General features: G+C 38.9%; 1 protein-coding gene across 5 annotated transcripts in view; it reads left to right on the top strand.

The window, feature by feature from the left end:
• sept9a (septin 9a) overlaps positions 1-16,469 on the top strand; it is a 163,863-nt gene extending 147,394 nt beyond the window's left edge. For all 5 annotated transcript variants that reach the window (XM_036561469.1, XM_036561471.1, XM_036561470.1 and 2 more), the window contains 5 exons: positions 4,503-4,620; positions 9,256-9,351; positions 9,967-10,063; positions 13,007-13,058; positions 13,530-16,469. In XM_036561469.1, the coding sequence (XP_036417362.1) occupies positions 4,503-4,620; positions 9,256-9,351; positions 9,967-10,063; positions 13,007-13,058; positions 13,530-13,662 (496 nt within the window). In that variant the 3' untranslated portion in view covers positions 13,663-16,469. The remainder of the gene's footprint in view (positions 1-4,502; positions 4,621-9,255; positions 9,352-9,966; positions 10,064-13,006; positions 13,059-13,529) is intronic.
• Positions 16,470-17,904: the final 1,435 nt, after the last annotated feature.

Raw genomic sequence — 17,904 nt, 5'->3', positions numbered from 1 at the left:
AGTTATGAAACAACTGTTGAGCTTGAAGAGAACACATCAAGGTAAATGGTATCAGCTATAGGATTTAAAATGTGCATAATATTTATTACACTGACAATATTATTTGGGGACATTTTTTGCCCTTCCACTATGTTTGGGCCTGAACATGAATGAAAGGCCTGAAGATTTCTGTGAAATACAAAAAGAACATGTCTAATTTTTATTTCTTATTTATTTAATATAAACAGCACAAGCGATGTATGTGAACTCTGCAAGTATTGTAGTAATACTTGTATTTAATAAACTTTTGATTGAAAAGTTAAAAAAAAAGTTAGGGTTAAAATCTTGAAATGCCCAATGGAAAATTTGTCCACTCAAGATTTTTTATCCATGATATTTATGTAGATACAGTCAAGCAAGCTCTCCCATTGGTTAGGACTTCAGGCACTAAACTGAAGGCCTTAAAATAGATTCAGTACCAACATAATTAGGAAAGAACAGAGGAATCACTGATCACTTTTTGATTTACAATGGGTGGAACAGTTGTATGAGGAAAAATGGTTACTCCAGAACCTTCTCTAAGTCTTACATGCGTCACCTACAGTGAATACAAGTGGTAGTCGGATTAAACCAGTGCATTTCAGTTGTTAGAAGTGGAGAACAGCAGCAGCTCTATATGATGGCTTCTTACTGAGTCGCTGTAAAGCTGCCTCCTGGTAAAATACATTTGGATTATGTGTTACAAATGTAATACAGAAAGGCCAAAAATGTTAATGTGCGTCACCGTTAGCTTAGGGCTAACATGCTACTAGAATCCCATAGGGATCTACACTAACAGAATCACATATATCTGCACTAGCCGTAATCAGCATTATCATGTTTTTTTCTCTTGTTTTGACATTTACGACCTGAACTGAAGGCCAAGCTCTAATAGTTTGCCTCTGTTTATGTATATAAATCCCTGCTGTGTTCTCTCTTAGGAAGCGGTCTCTCCAGTTCAGGAGTAATTGTAGATGAAGTTGGGCGTACGTCCAGTCACAAACAGATGATGCAAACCTTGTTGCTGTTTTTCACTTTTAGTTTGTTGTTTATCTTTATTGGGGTTTGTCCAGGACATTTAACGCAGAAGAGTGCAGTGTGTATTTTAATGACTTGTAATGTTTACATAGCTCTAAACCACATTTATCAACCCTCATTTATCAGAGCATCAATGCAGATGTAAACATTACAACATTGAAGAAAAACTATTTTATCGTTATGAGTGATCTGTATGCTTTGGCACATGCAGAAGTGTATAAAATACTATGATAAGGCTAATCTTGCTCAAGCCTGATGCACATGTGGTGTCAGTTAATTGGCTGGTATGAATTGAATGTATGTATATATGCCAAGATAGAGTATAGTGTCTAGTACCATAAGGCAGAGACAAATAGAGGCTGTGCATTCTGGCTTTGATTATATTTTCCCGAGCAGCGTTAAAAACAGCGACGCAATTCACACATCACAGTCAGCATCAGGACTTACCCTGTGTGTCCAGAGTGACTTTCTGAAGTTTTAGCGAGGATCCAGTCAGTAATCCAGTTCAGAAAACCACCGTTCAGATCCTGCATTGACCTCCATTTAAATGTCCATTTAAATGTCAAAACTCCACGTGTACGATATAAAACAACTTCTCGTGTCTCAGATTGACTCAGACAGTTTAGTGCTGATATTCAGAAATTTACAGCTAGATATGCATAAAAAAAGACTCAAATGCAATCACACTTCTGTAAGTGAGATTAAACGCCAGCCATGCAGTCGATTCCTGTCTGAGCTAAGACATATTTAAGTTTCTTTCAGTTTACATTGATTTTGAGTATAAAAATATCCGATATTAAATATGCAACTCAATTTGTAATTAAAAATAAAGCCTGTCTTGCTGTGTATCAGAGTTTTAGCACTCAGCATGAATCCAAGAGGACAGAAAATCAATAAAAAAAAACATGGCTGCCTTATAATAATTGTTTATTTTTACTCATAATAACCAACAGAATTAATCACCATCTAAATTATTGCGCTTACAGCTCACAGACACCCCAGACTAACAATTTCTGAAAAGGTATCTGAGGTGCAACTTGTTTTCAAGATCTCTATAAGCAACAAATTGCAAATATAGCAGGCGCTAGGTAAATTTTTGATCAGAAATGACCCAAATTCATAAAGATATCAAATTTCTTTTAGCATTTACATGTCAAACAATGGCATATCTGAGTAGCCCAGGGTCTCCTGAAAATAACGTATGGCATGTGTGACTGACTCATGTAAATACGGTATAATTGCAATTGTAATTGACCCAAAATGCCCCAAAAAATATTCTGGAGTTCTAAGGGTTAAGGCAGACTACAGCTCAGAAGTTCTTATTCACGGACAAATATGTAAGTTTATGAAGAGGAGGAAGTTTCTTTACTGTGTAAAACATGTATCTTTAGTGTCCTGTAGGGGGAGCTGTTATTCCTCCCTCTGAATGTAGTTATGTTCAGCCCCAAAAAAGGCTTATTTAACCCAGGCCCCAGGCTTTGCCTTCCAAAGCGCACCATTTGAAGTGAGCTGCTCCAGCATGAGGGGACCATTTGAGAGAAACTCCCTATTCAATTCCATTCATTTCAGGTTGTCTTCGATCCAGGAATAAAGGCACATCTGAGCCGTTTTAGATTACCACATGGACCTGTCCTCTCCTAGAGAGACGGGACTCTTTGTCATTTGATCCACAAGCCTGTCAGTCAAGTTAAAGCTTCAAAATGTAATGCTTTTCTGTGACAGTACAGAAAATTATGTGATAAAGTTGGGGATTGAACCCCAGTCTACAGTGTAGAAGGCAGAGGTGTTACCCAGTACACTATACCAACCATTACCGATATAATAACAATAATAATAATATTGATGATGATGATGATATTATTATTATTATTATTATTAACAACAACAAATAAATACATTCAAATGACATATTATATATATATATAAATATCATTATACGTATGGTAAACAATAATTCATAACAATCAAAATATGATGTTTGATGTTAATGCACCTAAAACAATTTACCAGTAGAGACATGCAGTCACAGTACAGTGTTTCATGAAGTGGCGTAAGGCTTTTGCATACTTATTTTTGTATTATTTATTTACTTTTATTTGTTATCTATTTATTATTTTATTCATATGTCTGATGCTTTATTTTGATTCTAAAATAATAATGATAAATATTATTTATTTGCTTATTTTATAATGATCTTTATTAGAATACTTACATGTTTAGTTGAGACTGTTTTCTGTTGTTCTCTTGCTCTTTTGTTCTTTTCTACAATATATTTTGTATAATTCTGCAATATATTTCACACAAACGACTAATAACGGTGAAAGTAGTAACTAAAATTCATTATGTGCTGAAAGTGAATGGTTGTGACTGTTTATTTTCCCTTCAGCCTGTTCACAAATTTTTGCTGGGCAGCTTCTGTAAACAGTGCGGTTATTTACCACACGCAAGAGATCTGCGTCAGTAAGACGCCTAGACAGTCTCACACGTTCCTGCTGTCCACTGCCAGTGAGTTTTTAAGAACTTGGGTCATTCTACAGAAATGTCCACTTTTTTATCTCTCCATAGGAGTCACTGGTGTCACTGATCGTCATTGGTGTTACTCATTAGAAAGGTAACACCAGAATGGCTGCTACAGAACATCAAACCACATGTTGTCATTCATGGAATGTCCACTAAAATATGTAATTTAATCCATTTGGATTCTATTTTTTCCCAGTTACCTAAGAATAAAGTCGGTCACACCAGTGACTTCAGCTGAAGCTTCATATGAAATCATGAACTAAAAGAGAAAATCTCTGATAACTGAAAGACACAGTGGACTTAACATGCTTTTCTTCATAGATCCTCAGAAAATATGTAAAAGGAAGTCAAGTGATGTCATAAGTGCAATTTTTTCTTTCTATGTAATTCTATACAATCAATTCTATATAATTGATTGAAAAACCAATATTGTTAAATTGAGGCTCAAGAAGGTGTAATTGTTAAAATAACATTATTTTATTTTAAAATATAAATAAATTGTAACCCTAACATGTTTTTTAAGTGTAATATATCTGTACACACTAGGGACACAAAAATGGACATTTCCATAAAATGACTCATCTGTGTCCTTTTTTTTGGTAGCACCAACATCCAGCAGCTGTTTAAATGCAACAGTGTTGTTGGTTTTCTTATTTGTATGTTATGCACTAATAGATGCATATATATTTCCTAAACTCAGTCTAGTAATAATTTTCTACTTGGGGTCCCAGTTTGGTATCAGTTCTCTCCTTTGGGTCAAACAGTTTAGGAGCTCGTGCTCTAACCAGTAACAGTGCTGTTTACAGTGGGCAGAGAGCTTCCTGACCAGCCACAGTCCAGATGAGTTTCTGTGGGTTCCAATTAATCAACGGATTCTCTCTCATTCTTTCTCACTCTCACTCTCTTTCTCTATGTGTCTCTCTCAGTCTGAGGCCGTTGGATGTGGAATTTATGAGGCGTCTCAGTAAAGTGGTCAACATCGTCCCGGTCATCGCGAAGGCGGACACACTGACCCTGGAGGAGAGAGACTTCTTCAAGAAGAAGGTCAGAACTTGCACTGTAAAACTTTTTCCTACCTTATTAAACTTCTTCTTGATCCACAGCATGATTTTTCACTCACTGGGCTTCTACAGATGGGCTGTTTTTAGCATATAAAACTGAGTGATGGTCGTATCATTTTAATACCGCTGATAAACGTACATAATTAGCATTTTTTAAAAAGTCATGGTGGAAGTAAATTACTGCTGCAAGGCAAGTTTACACATGTTCAACCTACTGCAAACGTCTAAAAAATGTCCAAAAAAGCATTTTCTGTGCAGTTACAATTTGCTGGATTCTAGAACACTTTGTTAAAGGGGAATTCCACCAATTTTTCTAAATTTCTGATCAATTCAAAGTCATTTAAAGTGTTTTTTGATGTGAATTGTTTCGCTGTAGAGAAAGAATCCCCTGAGCAGTTTGTCTGTTCGTGTTTGTAGCCTGACTGTTAAATCTGTACATTTTTATTTTCAGTAAAAAGACTAAAACAAATAAATATATATTTCATTCCTGATGATGCATGTTTGTTGTAACTGTAGCTGTTACTGCTGCAAGCATCACGTTTTAAGCATTCTTACAGGCTTGTAGTTCAGGACAGAGCAGTGTTGGAGCTGTGCATGTGCTTTTTGAATTGGCTGAGTGGTTAAGCTACTCTATTTCCATGCAGGAGAGTAAATCTCAAGCCTGACATTCAGAATCTTTTCTCCTGGGAGATGATGCTTCCTGACCCCTTTATTGTGGTAAATTAGAGCTTTTGGTTGGTTTCTGTTGGTTGGTCACCTTTTTCACTGGCATTTTTAACAGGGAATTATAATACCGTCTTGTCCTCATGTGCTCCTCAGTCTTGCTGGAGCTTCTGCCCCTGAAAGTTGTGTTTTTTGTATGATGCGGAACAGCTGGTTGTGTTTTTATGGTTGCTATGTTATGCTGTTTTTGTAGATCTCGAGCTGGCTCTGTAAATTTGTTGTCTGGAGACGCTTATAGTCACTTTCAAAGGAGCAGACTCAGGCCAGCGTAAAGCAGTGGAATCTGAACGTGAACGAGAGCCAAAGGTTCTTTGGCTGACAGTAAAGTGCGCTACATTAAAGGGCCTTGGAGCATGTTCCTCCGTAAAGACAGGTTCATATGGGTCTGTGGGGACTCTCTTTTTGCCTAGGATACATTTGGAATGCAGAGGCTTTGTGCAGAACGTTCAGACGTGTTGAGAGAACGTGGCGTGTTGATGGGATAAACCCTCGTTGTCGAACATTCGTGCTGTTGCAGTAAATGTTCAAGTGGTAGTTTGGTGAAAATTCAGTTCAGTTTCTTTCTTTAGTTTCCTATACATGTTAGCAACAAAGCTGATGTTGCTAACAATTATTGTTTATTCTCTACCATTTAGCATGGTGCTAACTGCACGCCCATTTTTGTCCATTTTTTTTTAAAGTTACAGGTACAGAATGTCATACAGTGTCATGGAAGACCTTCCTATACTGGAAAACTTGGCAATGTGTGTTTTCTTTAAACACGGTTAAAGTTTTAAAACCTACCATTCCCTCTCCAGTTCACACAGTCCACGTTTAGAAACAGCCCATTTTGATTTTGTTGTATTTGTGATGTCACAAAAATCAACTCATTTATATATCCGGATGTTTCAATAGAGTCTGGCTGCAGACATGCGCTCTCAGCCCCTGTGACAACACGTGCACATGCACTCTCTGCCACAACGGCAGAAGCAGCCCAGCGGCACGGTAGCTTTTGGCTACTTCTGCTTAGTGACATCATCACGTAATCCATTTTCCGTCCATAACACGGTTAGAGAATTACGTTTAATTTAACTCCCTGTTCAGAAAAGTCATTAAAAGAACCCATTAAAATTGTCTGTTGGTTCCTGGTGGTGTCCAATATTCGCTAATGGTATTCTGGGTTTTCCTGATGGGTTGATATCACAGTGTAAAGGATTCAGATCATTTAGTCAGGTGTTTATACATTTGTTCGTAATGGTCTCTAACGGCAACCGTCAAGCCAACTCCCATTAGGAAGCAAAACCATCAGGTTTTATTCCTAACGGTTCTAATAGTCTTCAGCTTGGCTTTCGTGAGTTTCGGCGGTAGCCTGTTTGTTTTTTTCTGTGAATAAACCCGACATTCATGTCTTGTCATCGTGGTCGGTTTTATTTTGAAAGTTTCCATATTTAATTATTTTATTATCGGTATGGCAACGTTAATATATGTTCAGTGTAACTCTTGTTGCCCAGCAGTTCGTGTTTCGCCGTTTTTCCTCATAAAACTGACAAAACACTGTCGTGGCAGAGCGGCACTGACATCATTGATAGGCTGGCGGTTCATGTCAGGCTGAGAGTGCAGGTCTGCAACCAGACCCTTCTCGGATGGTCAGCCTCCAGTAGTTTAGCCCCGCCCATTCCACTGAAAGCAAATTAGCCCCACCCATTCACTCTGTAGTTATAAGGAATGTTTTCTGCCTGGGCTGCTTTTTGAAAAAGGCACAGTACAGCAGCCAATCAGAACTGAGCTCATTTACGTAAATCTTAAAGGCACAGTAACAAAAATAGCCTGTTTAAAACTTTTTTGGGTTTTGGTACATCTACACAAACGTTATGAACCGACCTCAGTTGGGAAAAATAAAATACAAGACACATGTTGGATGTGGGCCTTTTAAGCTCTTGCCTTTTGGCCAGTTGTATCCAGAGTGGAGGTTGTGAGCTCTGACAGCAGATCTCTGTCTCTCTCCGGGTTCGGGAATCCCTGTGAGCTTTCTGAAACACGGCCCACATTTCACTCGCTCCAGCTCCGCTTACAGACCAGAGGAAAGGGGAAAAAAAAGGAAGGCGGGATTTTATGTGCAGGATCCTCAAGGGTCACGTCCTGCTGGAAATGTTTTCTGATTCACAGAATGGTTTCGTCTGAGGTCAGGGATTGGCCAAGGCTCAGCTGTTGACGTGGCAGCGGCGGAGCTCCATGACATCACTTCCTGTGTTTGACAGCACAGCGTGGGCATATTAAAGAGCTGTTTGATGGTCAGGCCTGGAGGAGAGAATGTGAGAGGCATAATTAAGGAAGGCAGCCGTTCATTTAGAGAGCTGTTAATGGAAACAAACTACAGCAGAGCACCATGTGTAAACAGGACGGTGAGATGTCCTGGTGCGAGACTGTCATATGAATATTAAAGAGTGTTATAAAGTATTTTTTAAATGAAACCGTAGAAGCCAAACGGCCCCCAACACTCCCTGTAGTGTGTTACCGTCTGTCAGAATGACTGTGTGGATTGTATGAATGTTACAGAGTGATGTAGCAGCTCTACTCAGGAGGGTTTGTTTCATTAGCTTTATTAGTAGTAATTTAGGTACGATTTGAATGGGATCAGTATTACATTAGGTGTTTTACCACAGGACACCTGTAATGTTTATGAGCGATTCGCAATCAGTTCACTCAGTACATCGAGTAGAAAGCATGTCTAGACTGAGACCCTGTTTACACCTGGTCACTTCATGTGACTGGTATCTGGACTGTATCCTGTTAAGATTTTAGCCACATGCATCTACACTTGATATTCAGTGCATCTCTGGTGAGACTGAAATCCGATTGCTGTGTGGGATGGAACATGCAAGTCGTTTGCACTTTGTTTAGCGCAGTAGTATCTTTCCATATTGCTACTAACCATTTTGTTTGATCTGCTCTCCAACCATGTGTGTCTTTCATGGTTATCTTCCTCGCAGACCCGGATCACACACCCAGTGATGTACTGCATGGGGAGGGGTTTTGATTGTCGAATGTGTCTTGGAGAGACGGATGCATATACACTGCTATAACATATAATAGCTGAAATGCGTCTAAGTCGGCCTCCTGAAGAGGTTTGAGGGGTCAGATTTGTATCTGTTTTAAATGCATCTTGGGTGCGTTTACACTTGCATTTTAATGTGGCTTGGCCTCCAGATATAATCCTGATACTCAAGATGCATGAAGTGACCAGGTGTAAATGAGGTCCTAGTGATTTCCTTCACCCTAATTAACTGCCTAGCCGTCTTAAGTGAAAGCAGTATTGTTGGATGAAATGAAACATGTTTCTGTCATTTTACATATTTTAATGTTAGGAGTCCTACACTTGATTTGGGCAACAGAGAATGCAAGTAAATAGTAAATGAGTCAAAAGAAAAAACAAGGTTATTTCTATGGGTTGTTTTATAGCACAGGATTAAAATAATCAGGGGTCATTTCTATTTTTTATAATATGGGATTAATATAACTTGGGGTTATTTCTACTGTTTGTTTTGTAGTACAGGATTAAAACAATCCAAGGTTATTTATATGGTTTGTTAATCATACAGGATTAATATAACCTGAGGTTATTTCAGTTTCAGGTCAGTATTTACAGTTTGTTTTATACCATTGGGTTAATATAATTCAGGGTTATTTCTGTGGTTTGTTTTATAGTACGAGATTCTTTTAATTGATTGAATTGTGTCTGTACGTCCAGCTGTACCCTGGGCATCTCTCACATGCTGCAAATGCGCAGTATTCCAGTTTTCCTGTTTACTGGTATGTGTCTGTGTATGCGTGTGTTCTCTCAAAGCAAAGAAAGGTGTTCAGGCGTGATTCTTCTTTGCCCTGCAGTGTTTGATTGTGTGTGCATGTGTGTTTGCAGATCAGGGAAGAGCTGCGGGCCAACAGCATCGACGTTTATCCTCAGAAGGAGTTTGATGAGGACGCAGAGGACAGACTGATCAATGAGAAAATACGAGTAAGTGCGGACGACAGCAGCAGATTATCACTCTGCTGAATTAGAATGTGGTTTTTGTGTTTTTTCAGCTATTATTAGTGATGCACTGTGTTTATTAAAGGTACATATAAATGTTTAAATGCGAACAATTCAGTTCATTTATACAGCTGTTTATGAAACAGTTTGTTGCATCATGAAATGTCAAATTTCACCAAGATTCAGTTTGATTACTTTGCAGTGAATCAGTTATAAAAACTGTTATAAATGACTTTTCAATTATGATGATAAAGGGATTCAGTACACATATTATGAAGACTTTATCCTTTGACAAAAAGAAGTGTGCATGACTGTATATAATGTTTATTATGTTTATTATTTATGTTATTTACAGTGCAGTCAGATTCATGTCTTTTGCACAGTTTTGCATAAGGCTTCTCAGCACAACAGGCTAAATTTACAATAGTGGATTAAGGTCATTAATTAATGAATCATTTCTTTTTTTCAAAAAAAGTTGAGGACAGCACTGAATATGTCTGAATTCTTTGAGTTTGCCCTACTTTACAGACTGAAGGTAGTGAATTATGGCTCTCATTAATATGGATTGAGTGTTCAGTACTGATTGCTGTCTCTGTGCAGGAGATGATTCCATTTGCCGTTGTCGGGAGCGATCAGGAGTACCAGGTGAACGGGAGGAGGCTGTTGGGAAGGAAAACCAAATGGGGAACCATAGAAGGTACAGCTTTTGAAGACTTTTTCTTCTGCCTTTTCCATTTTCATACACTGTTCTCTCCCCTACATTCTCAGAACACTACCATGGCAGTCTAATGTTGCTTTTACGTTATGATGGTAAACGGACAACGACAACAAAGGAGATATTTCAAAGTTTTTAACGATACAGGATCAGAATGTTATGCCAGTGGTGCCGTACTTCAGCGGAACCGCCAAGAGCTGGAGATGTTGGGAAACTCCAAACAGTGGAGTAAATGTAGATTTCTTTTGGTAACACAAGCACAAAATGTTTGTAGTTGAAGTCCAGACTAGCAACATTCACATGACCTCTTGAGTGTTTAAACTAGAGCTTTAAAAGTTGCTCCAAACATTAATACAGACTGAGACCTTTCTGTCCAGGCCTGACCCGACCTGAGCCACATCGAGTTTTGAGTCTAAAACTGACTCAAGCTCAACAAAATTGTGTCCAAAACTGACAAAAACTGGCCCAGTAACACCCAAAGTGCAGAATAAAGCATGACATTTTTAATAATGGCACAACTTACATTAGTCACATGAATTAAATTATACAAAAAATTAATATAGAAAATATAAGCTGTCAAAAATGAAGTTTAAATTCCATTAATCAAGCAGTGCTTTTGTACAACACGCCAAACATTGTAAGTCTGGATAAACCTTTCAATACAGATACAGCAATAAGTTAACTGACCCTTATTAGCCCCACAACGTGGGAAATTTCCTCTCCACATTTAACCCATCTGTGCAGTAAAACGCACACATACACACTAGTGAACACACACACTAGGGGGCAGTGAGCACACTTGCCTGGAGCAGTGGGCAGCCCTATCCACAGCACCCGGGGAGCAGTTGGGGTTAGGTGCCTTTCTCAAGGGCACTTCAGTCACGTACTGTAGACTCAGGGGATCAAACCAGCAACCTTCTGGGCACAAGGCTGGTTCCCTAACCTCCAGCCCACGACTGCCCCACGTTAGCCTTCAGCTGTTTTATCTTAAAGCTCTAGAACCCATGTGTCAAACACAAGGCCTGCAGGCCAGATCAGGCCCGCAACACAATCCTTTCCTGCCCGCGAAAGTATTGTACATTTTTATTAATATCAGCTTGTTTCACAGTGTGCTGCACTACAGTTCCCAGCATGTACTGCAACGTAATGTGCTCCAACTCTCCTACCCCAACAGCAGTCTATGGGACAGCGATTACACCTCAGCTCTACACAATTCTCCGCAATTCCACACCAGTCATATCACCAAAATGCATTTCAGCCGCAGTTTAATCAATACAAACACTTAACATTAGCTCGGCAGTTAGTCTTACTAACGTGCAGCAAAGGAATGATGCCAGGTGTCCAGTTCAAGCAAATAGGGCACATCTAAATTTTGAATATTTCAAGTGTCCATGTAATATTACAAGGTCTACTACAAGTGTCTGTATTTTACTGCTGAGGTTTGTGCATGTTTTGAATAAACAATGGCCGGTTTGGATTACAGCACAACATTGATTAAAGATGAGATAAAACCTTTTTTTCTCTGGCCCACAGATTTGATGAGATTTTTTATTAAGGCCCTTTTGCTGGTTGAGTTTGACACCCCTGCACTAGAACGTGTTGTATATAGTACATTGCACATAAAACAAAACATTTTGGCCAAATTAAACATAAACGTTCTTTTGGCTGCACTTCAGTGCTGAACTTTGTCAGCAGCACGAGTGAGTGACTCCAGCATGACAGATTAAAAACAACTTTAAGGTTGTAAAAGTAGAGAGGAAGAAGTAAGGAGTGAAACTGAAGTTGGGAAATGCAGGATGAAGTGTGTAAAAAGCGGGAGGCAGACTGTGAGAATCTCAATGTGAAAAACATGCTCTTCATACGAAGGAAGATAGTTTGATGAACATGTTAATGTTATCAAACTTTAAAAAGACAAATCTTTCCTTTGTGTTCTCTGACTCTCATTCGAAGGTCTCTGAGCCGCTGAAGCATTTCGCCACATTTTCTAGCAGCAGTGAAAGGCATTTCCGAGTTTATAAGCAAAATGATGTGGTAATTACTGTCTAATCTGTGTGAGGAGCTCAGTTCCTCTTCTTAAAGCCATCTTTTTAAACCAGCCTTCATTTCCTGCAGTGAACGTTTCTGAGCCGCTGCTCTGTGGTGGTTTTCTCCTGCTCCTTTATTGACTCTGATGTAATCTATTGTTCATACGCGCAGTTCTCCTCTCTCAGACAGCCACACAGTCATCACACACAGTCTGTCAGGCCGTCAGCTTTATCTTTCCGGGAGAAATTAAATTACTGAAGGGCTCGATGGCTTATCACATCACCTCCTTCCTCTGAGCCTCATCGCTCCCCCCTAGTGGCCAGTGAGACAACCTGCAGAAAGGAATGGGAAAAAATAAACATGTAAAATCAATGAAAAAAATAAAATAAATACGCAGCTTAAAAGACAAAAAATCTAAATTACAATAAAAAAAATCTAAATTTATTGTACAATAAATGAGTAAAAAAAATGTATAAAAGGAATTAAATCAAAAACCAAAATTACAATAAGTACAATAAATAAGTAAAAAAAGTATAAAATGAATTAAATCAAAAATAAAAAATCTAAATTACAGTAAGTGCAATAAATGAGTAAAAAAATATATATAAAATGAATTAAAATACATTTAAAAATGCTAAATAATCTGAATAAGAAGTTATTCAGCAATACAACAAATTAAATAAACAAGCAATTTAAAATAATTCTAATTATCATTTACAAACTTAAAGATGCACGAAACATTTCTTTTGGTTTTGGTTTAACACCAGATTAACAATACACAGTCACTCTGCACATCAGTAGAACAGTGTACAGTGATCAGTTTGTACAGTTGCAATATAAGTGGCCAGTGTTTGCTTTGTGGGTTTATTTTTTAATATCAGTTTTTATTCCTCTGTGCAGTTGAGAATATCGCTCACTGTGAGTTTGCCTACCTGCGGGACCTCCTTATCAGGTGAGCGGCGTCTTTTTGTACAGTCGTAAGCAAAATGACGTTTGTTGATTGAAATAAGTTAAAACATCCTCTGCTGAGATCACACTTCTGCACATGTTAAAGTACAGTTACTGCTTATTTGCTGAATTTAACATATTGAGGGGAAAAAAATATAAAATGTCACTTGTGCAAAAGTTAGGGCGCATTTTATATATATATTTTTTTTTCCAATATGTTAAATTTAGCAAATTTATAGAAATTTGCAGAGGAATGCCGTATTTAAGTTTGTTTACTGTAGTGAGCATTTAACTTATTTCCACCCCCCTTTAATCTGCCAGCAGTGAAGTGTTCTATTGGTGGGAATCAGCAGATCAGCAGAGATCCAGAGAACCAGAATCTGAAACTGATATTGCTGTAACAGTTGGAAGACAATATACTGTGCAGCCCTAGTGAGTGTATTTATGTGATGCCTTCTCTATCTGTTCTCTACAGAACCCACATGCAGAACATTAAGGACATCACCAGCAGCATCCATTATGAAATGTACCGCGTCCGCCGCCTGAACGAGAACAACCTGCAGGCCAACGGATTAGCCGAACACCACCCGGCCTCTCACGAGATGTAGAGCCTTCATCTCGCTCTCTTTCTCTCCCTCTCTCTCTTTTCCCTCATCCCTCTGTCCACTCCTCCACCTGCACTCCAGCTGCTCCATTCCGCCCCGTCTGTCAGCCGCAGCAGGGCCAGCCCGCTGACCACGGACTCAGCTTTGACCATTTCATGTCTGAGGAGCCTTTAATAGCTGTATTTACTGCAGACTCCAGCTCACTGTCCTGCATGGACCAGACTAAAAGCCACACAGGCTCCGCTGCCTCTCTGAGTATATCCGCATTTCCTGCATGCCAGTTCAGCTCTGTAGACTTAGTCTTAGTCTTCGGTACAATCCTCCTCTCCAGGCTCCGCCCACAAACACGCTCTTTAGTAGCCACTGTTAAGAGGTTTGATGGGCTTTACAGAATGCTGGGAAAATCTTATTTAACCTAAAGAGAAACTGTACCACACAACTCAGTCTGTAAATAACCAGTTTATCTATGCCTGTTTAGAGCTGCTTTAGACGTTGTTTCTCTGTTTATAACAATAATAATAATAATAAAAATAGTAATAATAATATAATTTTATTTACAAGTGCCTTTTAAGGTACCTAAGGACAAGTGGGAACCGAGACTTAATTAACCACTACACCTACAGAATAAATATCATTTGAAAATTAAAGGAGAATTCCACCAATTTTTTCAAAATTTTCAAAAACCAGTGATTGAGATATAGCATTTATTTTACTCGGCACAGACCACTCCACCATGATTATGATTTTTAAAATATGTTTTAGGCCAAGATATTAGCGCTAAACTATCATAACTCAGTGTGTCAGACATCAGGCAGTGTATTCCTAACCATTTCATGTAATAACTTTGTGATGGAGCTTTTAGAGGCATTAATTCCTTTGACTGGTTTGTATCACCACATCTGTCGGTACATTTCCGTTGAGCTGAATTCACCGTAAAAACAAAAACTGAGCTGTGTGCTACGTTTCCTTTCTCTGAACTTTGTCCAACCTGGTAGCAGTTGCTTCAGAAAACGTGTGGGCGGAGCATAGAGGTTAATTAAACGGCGAAGTGGAGTTTAGAAACTATAGGGCCTCTTTTGAGACCAAGCAAAGCAGTGCTATAAAGAATTGTCACTTTTTACCCTGCGCTCTAAAAACAAATCTTTTATTTTTTTCTGTTCTTCGAATCGCCCACCAGCAGGACTCTGAAAAATGCCTCCAGGAACCATTTTACAGTGCTCCGCTTGGAGAAGCCCAGTCTGCCTTTAAGCGTGATCGGCTGTTGAGACATTAATGGTTCCTAAAAGAGCTCCAGTTTCAAAAGAAACCCCCAAATTCATTCACAGATATTTTTTTTAGAGTGTTAGTGTTTATCGTAACATCCCATAGCTTCCCTGCCTGATCACCTGATGGCTGTCTCTCCTCTGTGTGAAAGTGCAGTGAGGCGCCAGATCCTCAGTGTCCATCCGACACTAATCCCACCTGCACCACTGCACTCTGACAGTGTCAGGTTTGCGGAAGAGGCCACAGTGCGGGTGCTTTTGGATCTGCGTCTGTGGGGTCTTTTTGCCTGCTTTATCAAACACCATAATTAAGGATGAGTAAAAGCTCATTAATAATAACATTACCTTTTATTCACTGATATGTTAATTAGCATCCTTTGGTTAAACTGTGCCTGAACTGCATCACCTTTGTGCCAAAATGAGCTCATTCTGGAATGCCAATAATTCCCTGTCCAGTTCCGAAATGCTTGTATTTGCCTGATGCCCCGTTGGAGGGTTGCATTTTATTGCTTTTATTTTTAAATGCTTGCGTTTGAGTTTATGGGAAAGCTCCTGATTCCTTGCTTTCACTCTGCTATGTACATACATATAAACCCAATCAGACCTGAAGCCACGATTTGAGGATTTGTATAGGACTGTGAAGAGATCCAAGATGGATAGATTGCACAGTAAAGCTTAAGTTTTTATGCCCGTAACCCGAAACTTATTTCCGATCCAAAGAAATTCCTGAAACGTTCCTCTCATTGTGAGTTTTTCGGAGAATGTGGGCTCGAGCTGTGAAGTGCGTGGTGGAGTATTTTAGCTGATGATAAAGAATGTGCTACAATCTTTTTAAATACGGCTGTGCGCTCGTGGTACTGTTAGATTAGACCCTTCACAGCGTAGCTGTCATATCAAAACCTCTTTTTTCTGTTTTGTTTTTCTTGCAAGATTTTTTTTTTCCTTTTTTCACAGTTGGCGCTTGGCAATGTATGAACAGAACTGCCTAATAAAATCTGGTGACACTGACACACATTAATGTATCATACTGTTAGATTAACGCTAAAGTTGTCCTATGAAAACCTTGTTCTACCCAGTTAAAACAGCTGCACCTTCATGATGAATGAACCAATAAAAACAGTCCAAAGTTACTTTGCATTCACTAGCATTAAAAGCTAAGAACACTTTTTCCTGTTCCTGTAAAAGTCCGAGGTTTTGTTACGACAGCGATCTGCCTAAGAATGATTTGAAATCAGTATTTTCACTTTTTTCCAGCTATCCAGATTTCTGTATGTGTTTATAATCACTGCGATGTGAGCGCTGCCACAGTGCCTTAATGCGTCTCCTCATGCGCTTCCTTTTAAAAAGCCATAATTGACGAGCATCAATACGCACGAGGATGGATATTAAGGCCTTACCCGAACCTTTCAAGTGCTTTTAATTGGAAAAATATTCGTTTCGTCCTGTGCTGTATATTCATAGTGATTGTTTTTGTTTGTTTTTTTTTCTACCGGTAACACAAATATCTTTGATATGTTATTTTAAAGAAATAAAGATATTAAATATTGACCTGTTTTTGGTGGTTATTTCTAAACAAGTAAATTCTTGCTGAGGTGAATGTCGATGCCTTTGATCACTAAATACCGTCACATATTGCGTCCTATGTGTTAGTAATTCATCGTCGTGTTAAAGTGGGTTGCAAACTGTCAGTTTCACTCTGTCAGCTTCTGATAGTTGGGCCACAAATCAGATTCACACAGTTTCTCCTTTAGCCCAAATGTAGTCGATCGGCCAAGGCAGGGTTTAATCAGAGAATGTGCAGTGAGGGGAATTGCAGCTCGATAATGTCTTCTGGGTTTGTCAAACTCTAGGGGGCGCTCCTGAGTTAGTCCAAAATGACTCCCTATAGCACCTTTTAGTGTTTTGCAGTCATATTTTTTGATATAATGGGAGAAACAGGAAGTGACTAGGCTCCCCTTAAAGGGCTATTCCACCGATTTCTTAAAGTTTTTTAAATTTCTAAACAGTCATTCCGAGTGGTTTTGGTGTGAAATGCTTCACTGAAGAGAAACTTACAGAATCAGACTTCTTCACAGTGGTAGTGATAGGAACCAGGGGTCACCATGTCTACAACACAAATATAGCCAGTTTATTTACTATCTAGAACCACCAGTGAACCGACACGTGTCTTCAGAGTTTTATATGGAATAGTGTTGAAGGTAAATTAGTGGTAAACCTGAAAAAGTAAGGGTTTATTGGAGACTATTTTGCCTTATAACACCGTACATGTACCCCTCCGCCATGAATGAATTAGAATACATTTTAAGCCAAAAGTTTATCATGAAACTATCATAGAGCAGCGCATCAGACATCAGGCAGCATATGGTTGTTCTGGTGGTGTCCAGTACTAACTATTGTATTGATGTTTTCCTGATGGGTTGATATCTCATTGTAAAAGATTCTGATGGTTTAGCGGGACTGATTCCAGATGCATTTGATGGTTTCTTAATGGAATCTAAAGGTGTCATACAGGAAAAACTGGTGGTCTCTAATGGTAACCATTAAGCCAATTCAGATTAGAAAGCAAAACCATTGTGTTTTAATCCTAATGGTTCTAATGGTCTTTTTTCAGCAGGGATTTCTAACCATTTCATGTAATAACTTTCTGTGAGGGAGCTTTTAGAGGTGGACGTCTGGTTCCCATCACCACCACTGTGAACAATTCTGACTCAGCAAGTTTCTCTAAAATTGAGCTTTTCACACCAAACCACTCTGAGTGACTCTGTTTACATCCAAACCATTTCATTATAAAGAATTTTGTAGAATTTGGTCTCTGCTTCTTTAATGTTAGCTTTGATGTGAGGCTAATATTGTAGCGCTAGCTACACTGCCAACATGATCACGTGCCTCAAGTCCATTTAAGCCATCTCTATAGACTTGCTTGTGTGGTTTCTGACACCACACAACATCTGCCATCCATTAACATGGACAAAAAATACATGAG

This window comes from Colossoma macropomum, unplaced genomic scaffold (assembly GCF_904425465.1).
Source record: "Colossoma macropomum unplaced genomic scaffold, Colossoma_macropomum, whole genome shotgun sequence".
NCBI lineage: Eukaryota > Metazoa > Chordata > Actinopteri > Characiformes > Serrasalmidae > Colossoma > Colossoma macropomum.
Note: the sequence above shows the minus strand (reverse complement) of the source record. Positions and strands in the feature narration are given on the sequence as shown.